The 8732-nt window shown below is 49.3% G+C and overlaps 1 protein-coding gene across 2 annotated transcripts; it reads right to left on the minus strand.

The window, feature by feature from the left end:
- Positions 1-4568: 4568 nt before the first annotated feature.
- On the minus strand, positions 4569-8671 carry BTG2 (BTG family, member 2). Of its 2 annotated transcripts, XR_001007177.1 has the most exons (3): positions 8412-8641; positions 6538-7132; positions 4569-5034 (listed from the first exon to the last, which is right to left on the minus strand). XR_001007177.1 is itself a non-coding variant. In XM_011990487.1 (2 exons), the coding sequence occupies exons 1-2, from the start codon at positions 8551-8553 to the stop codon at positions 6798-6800; spliced, it is 477 nt and encodes a 158-aa protein (XP_011845877.1). In that variant the 5' UTR covers positions 8554-8671; the 3' UTR covers positions 6649-6797. The 2 variants fall into 2 exon arrangements, 1 of the variants encoding a protein (XP_011845877.1); XM_011990487.1 differs by lacking the exon at positions 4569-5034 and having other exon boundaries at positions 6649-7132; positions 8412-8671.
- Positions 8672-8732: the final 61 nt, after the last annotated feature.

Here is an 8732-nt window from a genome sequence, read left to right on the forward strand (position 1 = left end):
TGACCAGTGATGATGAGCATTTTTTCATGTGTCTGTTGGCTGCATAAATGTCTTCTTTTGAGAAGTGTCTGTTCATATCCTTTGCCCACTTTTTAATGGGGTTGATTTTTTCTTGCAAATTTGTTTAAGTTCTTTGTAGATTCTGGATATTAGCCCTTTGTCAGATGGGTAGATTGCAAAACTCTTCTCCCATTCTGTAGGTTGCCTGTTCACTCTGATGGTAGTTTCTTTCACTGTGCAGAAGCTCTTTAGTTTAATTAGATCCCATTTGTCAAGTTTGGCTTTTGTTGCCATTGCTTTTGGTGTTTTAGTCATGAAGTCCTTGCCCATGTGAGGCAGGAGAATCTCTTGAACCAAGGTGGCAGAGGTTGCAGTGACTGGAGATCATTCCATTGCACTCCAGCCTGGGCAACAAGAATGAAACTCTGTTTCAAAAAAAAAAAGAAAGAACAAGTATTCTCTTTTTGTTGAGTACTTAAATGTGCCAGGACAATTATAAGTAGCTTATGGATCTCATTTAATCTTCGTAACAACATTTTGAAGTGGGTTATATTCGGGGAAATTGAGGCCTGGTTGAAGTCACTAGCCACCAGGTTGCACAGTGGATAGGTGGGTGGTACAGCTGAGATTAAACCTCCCTAGGCAGCCTAACACCAGAGCCTGAGCTCCTAACCTCTTTGTAGTACTGCTTCACGGTGTTTGCAAACTGAAACCTTATCAGGCAAGAGTCTGACCCAAGCAAAAAGTTATTAATTACTGTACTTCCCAGCCCAAATTACCTTTCAGTTCAACTAACTGATAGTAATAACAATAATGATGCTAATTTGCCCCCCAGTGATTGGCAGTATAACGGGAAGGGATGATTTAGAATCAAAAGCTGAAAAAGACTGGGTGAGAACCGTAATCCCAGCAGTTTGGGAAGCTGAGACAGGATTGCTTGAGGCCAGGAGTTTGAGACTGGCCCGGGCAATATAGCAAGACCCCATCTCTAAAAAAAAAATAACAAAAAATTAGCCCACACCTGTAGTCCCAGCTACTCGGGAAGCTGAGGCAGGGGTATCACCTGAGACTAGAAGATGGAGGATGCAGTGAGCTGTGATCATACCACTGTACTCCAGCCTGGGCAACAGAGTGAAACCTTGTCTAAATAAATAAATAAATAAATAGCCAAAGAAAAGAACATAGGTCATTTAATCCAAAGCTCTAATTTTTTTTTTTTTAGACGGAGTATGACTCTGTTGCCCAGGCTGGATTGAGTACAGTGGTGCAATCTCAGCTCACTGCAACCTCGGCCTTCCAGGTTCAAGCAATTCTCCTGCCTCAGCCTCCCAAGTAGCTGGAATTACAGGTGCCTGCCACTATACTCAGCTAACTTTTTGTATTTTTAGTAGAGACGGGGTTTCACCATATTGGCCAGGCTGGTCTCGAACTCCTGACCTTGTGATTCGCCTGCCTTGGCCTCCCAAAATGCTGAGATTACAAGCGTAAGCCACCGCTCCCAGCTTTTTTTTTTTTTTTTTTTTTTGAGATAGAGTCTTGCTTTGTCGCCCAGGCTGGAGTGCAGTGACTCAATCTCGGCTACTGCAACCTCTGCCTCCCAGGTTCAAGTGATTCTCCTGCCTCAGCCTCCTGAGTAGCTGAGACTACAGGCACACGCCACCACACCTGACTAATTTTTGTATTTAGAGTAGAGATGGGGTTTCGCCATGTTGGCCAGGCTGGTCTTGAACTCTTAGCCTCAAGTGATCCATCCGCCTCGGCCTCCCAAACTGCTGGGATTACAGGCATGAGCCACTGCACCCAGCCAACCCCCTAATTTTTTAGACAGAAAAGCTGAAGAACTTGTCCAAACTCACACAGCTAGGTAGGAAGTACCAGGACCACAACCCATACATTCTTCCTCGCAGTCCAGAACTCTTTCTGTTGCACCAATCTTTGTTGGGCCAGGACACCTGAGTCCTCACCTTCCTTACCAAAGGCTCCTTACAGGAGTCAGGCCTACAGAAGTGGGTTTCTTCCTCCTGGGACTTGTTTGTTGCAGCACCAAGGACTCCCCCACCCAGAACTCCTTATCAGGATCCAGGATGGGCTCTTAATCTGCAGTGTGCAGAGCCTTGTCTGCACTCTCTGGGGAGGTGCATTATCATTCAAAAACAGCTGACTGGCCACAGGTCTCCCAAGCTGGCACTGCTTACCAAGTGGAGAAGATGGAAGCAGAACAGACCAACCAGTGCCTAGTCCCTGAACACATGAAAGCCACGAACTGCAACTCTTCAAGCAATTTCAGGCCAGTGCCCCTGTACCCCCAGGTAGCCAAGGGGTGTGCTCCAGTTTTACTGAAATTGGTTCATATCTAAAAAGAAAACACATTGCTTGATCACAGAATGCTCTCACGTAAATTGAGGAACTACTAGTTTAGCAAGAGCCGAGACTGGCCCCAAGGCGAATCTGCCGTGCTGTGGCTCCCCTGACTTGAAGACACAGAAGAGGGTGAAGGGTCCTCTCAGTCTCCAACCTTCCCTGAATTTCAGGCTTTCCACTAAACAAGGAAATATTCTTCATGAGCAAGGCTTTTTAGGAATCAGGAAGATAGATGCTGACTTTGTAGCAAACGCTCAAAAGAGGGTGGGCAAAAATCTCTCAACACTAAGCCTGTCCTTACATCCAAAAAAGTAGGTCCTCTCAAGCAAGTGTCTAAGACATTTATTTCAGAAGCTACAAATAAAAGTGGGACTACTCCTTTCAATTAACAACCCCTTGATACAATGAATTTAACCAAATTCTATTTATGATACAGATGACCTGGCCTCCCCTAGCCCCATCCCTGGCTCCCCTACCCTCCTCACTCAATACAGGCGTAGCACACACAGTCTCCCTGGGCTACCTCCAACATAGCACACCTAGAGAAAACTATATGTTTGTTGATAAAGGTCATGGAGGTATGAAATGAAGTTGGGGGAGTTGTCATTTTATATGAAGCAACATGTGTAAAATTTAGTTTAAATACAGGTCACCGCCCGGTGCAGTGACTCACATCTGTAATCCCAGCACTTTGGGAGGCCAAAGCGGGCAGATCACCTCAGATCAGGAGTTCGAGACCATCCTGGCTAACATGGTGAAACCCTGTCTCTTATACTAAAAGTACAAAAATTAGCCAGGCATGGTGGCGGGCACCTGTAATCCCAGCTACTCCAGAGGCTGAGGCAGGACAATCGCTTGAACCCGGAAGGCGGAGGTTGCAGTGAGCCAAGATCGTACCACTGCACTCCAGCCTAGGCGACAAGAGCGAGCGAGACTCCATCTCAAATAAATAAATAAACAAATAAATAAATAAATACAGCTCACCTACAGCCAAGAAAAAACTAGACCAGGTCGGGAATGTACTTGCCCTCAGTGGGAAACTCTGGGCTTGTGTCAAAAATCTCATGGAAAGAACTCAAAAGTCAGGGAGGATAAAAACTGTTATTTCCTTGCATGTAGCCAAAGGGAGTTATAAATTGGTCACAAACTTTTGGCTCTCACTCCAGTGTTTGCTGTCAGAAGTAGCTGCTCTTTGGCTAACCTGCAGCATTGGCATTCAGCTCCAGTGCATAGATCCTGAGGACTAGCTGCTGTTGTCTAACAAGACAAGTATGGTGGGTAGCAAATGGCAGCCCCAGAGATGACAAGAGCACCTTTACTGGGAATTGCCAACAATCCTGCCTTAGCCTGGGAAGGAGTTCATTACCTGCTGCTTACCAAACCCTGATTATTGAGACAGGCTCTGTCTTAATCATTTTTAATATGTTCAGTGCCTAGCACTTACTGACAATACATGCTTGCTAAATGAATGAATGACTGAATGAATGAATGAAATGAAGGACTATCAAAAACAAAAAAACAAGATGCATAAGATGGAGATCTGACTAGACTAGGGAATGTTCAGACTAGAACCCTGTTACTTCTAGCATCTTCACAGGGAAATTAGAATCCTCATTAAAGGTGGAAGTAGGCTGGGCATGGTGGCTCATGCCTGTAATCCCAGCACTTTGGGAGGCGAAGGCAGGGGGACCACTTGAGCTCAGGAGTTTGAGACCAGCCTGGGCAACATGGCAAAACCCCGTCCCTACAAAAATTACAAAAATCAGCCAGGTGTGGTGGCACATGCCTGCAGTCTCAGCTACTCAAGAAGCAGAGGTGGGAGAATTATCTGAGCCCAGGAGGCAGAGGTTGCAATGAGCTGAGATTGCACCACTGCACTCCAGCCTGAGCGACAGAACGAGACCCTGTCTCAAAAACAAAACAAAAACAAAAAATAAACACACACACACACACACACACACACACACACACACACGAGAAAAAAAAAAAAAAAAAAAAACAGGGAAGTAACGAGCTACTTTCCAGGGAAGAGGGGATGCTTGGAAATGGCCCAGCCATACAACCAGATTTTTCTTTTATGCCACCCACATGCTGTAGATTGAGTGCAACTGAGGAGAAATACTATTAAACGCAAAGAAAGGATTTGGATCTGAAAGGGAAACGCAAATGTACAATGTGAGAATTTTATCTTCTCTACACCACACAAGTTTATCCTGCTACATTTTTATTAAAGTAACAAAAAGGTGTACATTTGTCCATAAGCTGTACATTCTTCCATATAAAAACACTATCATACAATTAGTAACCTTTGTCTTTTCTGTCAGAATAGCTTACAAACATACTACTATTATTTATTTTTACTTAATAGGAGAGACAGGCCTGCTCAACAGTCCAGCTCGGGGGTTTCATTGTTTTTAAAGTGAACATCATCAAGAAGAGAAGAGAGACAAGATTAAGCATGAGACCATGGGGCTGCTTCTAAAAAGGCAGGGACCTGTTTGCAGACAAGATGCAAGAACACAGCCTGCAGTGATTCACAGCTTTGTTTCAACCCACAAGCCAGAAAATTAGCTCTTGGGTCTGTGGGCCCAAAGTGAACTTTAAAGCAATAAAGACTGGAAGCAGGGTCTGGGAAGGCAATACAAAATGTGGAGAGTTGAAAAGGAGGCAGAGCTGGCAGGAATGGGTAGGGAGAGTGTTTGGTAAATAGCACCTTTGAGTCAAAATTGAGCAGTTAAGAAATCCAGGAAAGGGGACTGGCTGTGGGGAGGGGAACCTGGGGGTAGAGGAAGTGGGGGAAGATTCCTCACTAAGGGGCAACAGCAGGAGGGTGGCCATCCTGGCCAAATGCCCTAGCCCTGTCCTTCTTCAGGTGATTCGGTTTGGGAAACTTGAGGTCTTTTGAGGACCCCTCATCCATGTCACTGAGAAATTGAAGGAAGGGAGTTTCTTCCCAGTGTAGCTTTCCACTTTTCTCCAACCCACAACAGTAAATATTGCACAAGTCTACGACAAATTTGGATTGTACTGAGAGAGACAGCAACCTTTCCCACAGATGCTCTGAGCACCAGGGAGAAAAAACAGTGCCCAAGGTTTGGCTTTTATTTAGTGTCGGCCCTGCAAGAATACCAAGTAGTCTTGCAGAACATGGGGCACTCTCCCATTCAGCCAAGGAATACATGCAAGGCTGACCAGCCAGCCATCATCCCAAGGAGAGCAGGAGAGATGGTTCCCTAAGCCCACCAGGGCATCAGGAGGTTCTGAGAGCCAGTTTTCCTCCAGACCCTCCTGGGACCCAGGGGGCATATTGCACAGTGACTGAGAACTCTTGTCCTAGAAAATAGGGTAGCTCCATGGCCCGACCGGAAGGGAAGAGGGAGGAGAGGGTGAGAGGAGAGTTGTGCTTTTGAAAAGAAGGCAGTAATAGAGGACCTGGAGTTCCCTGTAGCTTTTGAGCCACCTCTCAAAGGGATCATGGCAGCAGCAACAAGACTTCCATGTGGTTCCAAAAAGAAGAGTTTGGCCAAAAAACATCCCCAGTGGATACTCTTTGGGTCCCAAAATTCCATTGCAAATCACCCCCAAATTATTTGCCACACATACACACAAAGCAGCACTAGCAAAGCAAAGGTTTTGTGCAGAGTTCCCTTCCATCCTAACCCCAGTAACTTCCAGTTCCCTCCTCCCCCCTCAGAAAAAAAACAAAACAAAACAAAAACCCCCAAAGCTTTAGATTCCTGGCTGGAAAGCAACATCTATAGGCCCCTGAGGGTAGAATTAGAAACAAGTCATGATTTCAAGAAAAGCTGCTTAGGACAGTAGGAATCAGGAGAGGCCTTTTCACTCTCTGCCCAGGACCTCATTAGAAAATTAAAAGAAATATAAAGTATAATTAAAAAGAAAAAGAAAAAGAAAAAGATAACATAGTATTATTTAAGTCCAGGCATGAATGCCCCTGAGTAATAGAGGAGCCAGGGATGCAGGTGTCTGGCTGGGGGAGACAGAGAGTTCTGAACTTGGCCTCTCTTTCTCCCCCAGGGCAAATCCCAACCTCTCTGTTCACAGTTGCTAATCTTGCTCGCTCCCTCTCCCATCTTCCTGGGGCGCTAGCCAAACGTCTCCCACTTCACCTTGGCTAGGTCTACCCCCTAACAGCTCCCCCTCCTATAGGCAGACACTGGCTCACAGACTCAAGCACACACAACAGTTCTCTCCAAAGGCACCTGGGGAGGCCACTTCCAAGCAGCTCCCTTGAAGGATTTTTTTTCTTAAAAAAAATCTTTTGGTTTTTTTTTCCTCCTCTTTTCTTAAAAAAAAAATAATATATATATAAATAGCTCTTCATTTAAAAATACAGTTCCCCAGGTTGAGGTATGTGGTGGCCTGTTGTCACGGCAGCATGAGCACGGCGGCGCCCAGGGCGGGGGCGGACGGGTCTAGCTGGAGACCGCCATCACGTAGTTCTTGGAGGGGCTGCTCCGGCCCAGCAGCACTTGGTTCTTGCAGGTGAGGAGCCCACAGGAGGCGGCCACTGGGGCCTCCTCGTACAAGACGCAGATGGAGCCGTCCTCCCCAATGCGATAGGACACCTCATAGGGGTCCACCCACAGGGTCAGCTCGCTGGGCAGCAGCTGGTGCAGCTGGGGCTGGCTGAGTCCGATCTGGCTGGCCACCCTGCTGATGATGGGGTCCATCTTGTGGTTGATGCGAATGCAGCGGTAGCCGGAGCCCTTGGACGGCTTTTCAGGAAACCAGTGGTGTTTGTAGTGCTCTGTGGAGACAGGACGGGGGGAGATGCCCTGGTTAGAGCAGCTGGGCCATGGATACTACCACAGAGCAGGGAGGAGGGTCAAGGAACAGGAGAGGAAGGGGCCCTTTAAGTAAGGGAGGTGGATTCCTCTGAGTTCCAGGACCCTCTTGCCACTTAGCAGAGAAAATTTTATGGAAGCGGGAGAGATCTGCTTTCCTGCTTCCAGAACGTGTGTGTGCGCGCGTATGTTGGGAGGGGATTCCAGAGCTCTGGGGTACTCTCCAGTGGCCAGTGTATTGCTTTTGGCACACCCCCAGTTTCAGGAGGGAAGGGTGTGACTGGGGCTGGCATGTCCAGGCAGGGCCTCTGGAGACCTGTGAGCTGAAGTTTCAGGGCCAGGAAGGCTGCCAACATTGTTGGGTCCACAGCAAGTAATTGGGCCTCCCACCCTGTGTTCCCTCTGCTTCCTTCAGAAGAGTCAGGGAACCTTCCTTAGCAGTGCCCAAGGGAGTGAAAACTGGGTTGTTTTGATGAAACATCTGTTTTTCTCAGAAGGCAGGGTCTGTGTGGGTGCGTTCCGAGATGGCTATCGCTTCCCCAAACTGACAGCAACCAGCTAGAAACAGCTGGGAGAGAGGTCTCTCCCCAGCCAGCGAGCGGGCTGCTTATCTCTTCACCTCCCCACTCGAAGGCCAGCAGGGCAGGGTCACCAGCTACCAGGCTCTCCTCCCTACCACAATAGGTGGCAGATGGCTAAGGGGAACCAAAGAGAACACAAAGGGGGCCCAAATTCCAACTTGAAGCGAGTCAGCAGCCAGTGGACTGCCCCAGGCACAGCGCACCCCGACCGGCAGGAAGAACGGCACTGGGACTCTGAGTCGTTGAAAAGGCTCGACTGCACCTTCTTCCCTCATCAGGACCCCTCGGCCGACCGGGCGGCCCGCAACAACATCCATCGAGGGCCTTAAGATCTCGAGGGTCCAGCGAGGGAGACGAGCCCGTAATGAGACCGGGGCATAAGCTGGGGACTCGGGCTGGCACTCCAGGACCAGGGTTTGCGCCTCCGAGAGCGTGGAGGGGCGCGCCCCATCAGAACAGCCACGGGCCGAGACCCGAGCACAGGGCTGGGGAGGAGGACCCAGGAAACTAGGGACTGCGGGCCGCCCCGGGGGTCGGAGGAGGGCCACCGAGTCCCAGAGCTGCTCCTGTGGGTGACCCTGCCGCAGAAGTAAAGGAAAGACGGCCCTGGCAGGAAGGGGGCCGACCCCCGGTGGCGTCAGGCCCCTCGGCACGCGCTCACCTGTGAGTGCCTCCTGGAGCGCCCCGCTGAAGACCTTAAGCCGCTGCTCGCTCACGCAGCCCCGGGTCCTCAGGAGGCTGGAGAGGAAGCCTACGGCGGCGGCGATCTCCGGGAGCATGTCGGTTCCCTTCCCGTGGCTCATGTCGCGCGCGGCTCGGGCTCAGTGAGAGGTCTCGGGTGGGAAGTACGGGTCCACAAGCCAGCGCTGCCCTGGCCGCTGCTCGGGCTCTGCCCGGACTTTCCCCGGGCCGCCTTTTTCAGGAGGTCCAGGGAGGTGGGGACAACCGGTGGCGGCGCTCATTGGCCGTGGCCAGCGGATGG

Source organism: Mandrillus leucophaeus, unplaced genomic scaffold, assembly GCF_000951045.1.
Source record: "Mandrillus leucophaeus isolate KB7577 unplaced genomic scaffold, Mleu.le_1.0 Scaffold38, whole genome shotgun sequence".
Taxonomy (NCBI): domain Eukaryota; kingdom Metazoa; phylum Chordata; class Mammalia; order Primates; family Cercopithecidae; genus Mandrillus; species Mandrillus leucophaeus.

What these genes read in the sequence shown, in the direction of transcription:
- BTG2 (XM_011990487.1), bottom strand. Translation starts at nt 8,553, where the DNA reads ATGAGCCACGGGAAGGGAACCGACATGCTCCCGGAGATCGCCGCCGCC. An exon ending in GCTCCAGGAGGCACTCACAG is followed by an intron (nt 7,133 to 8,411) that starts GTGAGCGCGTGC and finishes CTGTCTCCACAG; the next exon opens with AGCACTACAAACACCACTGG.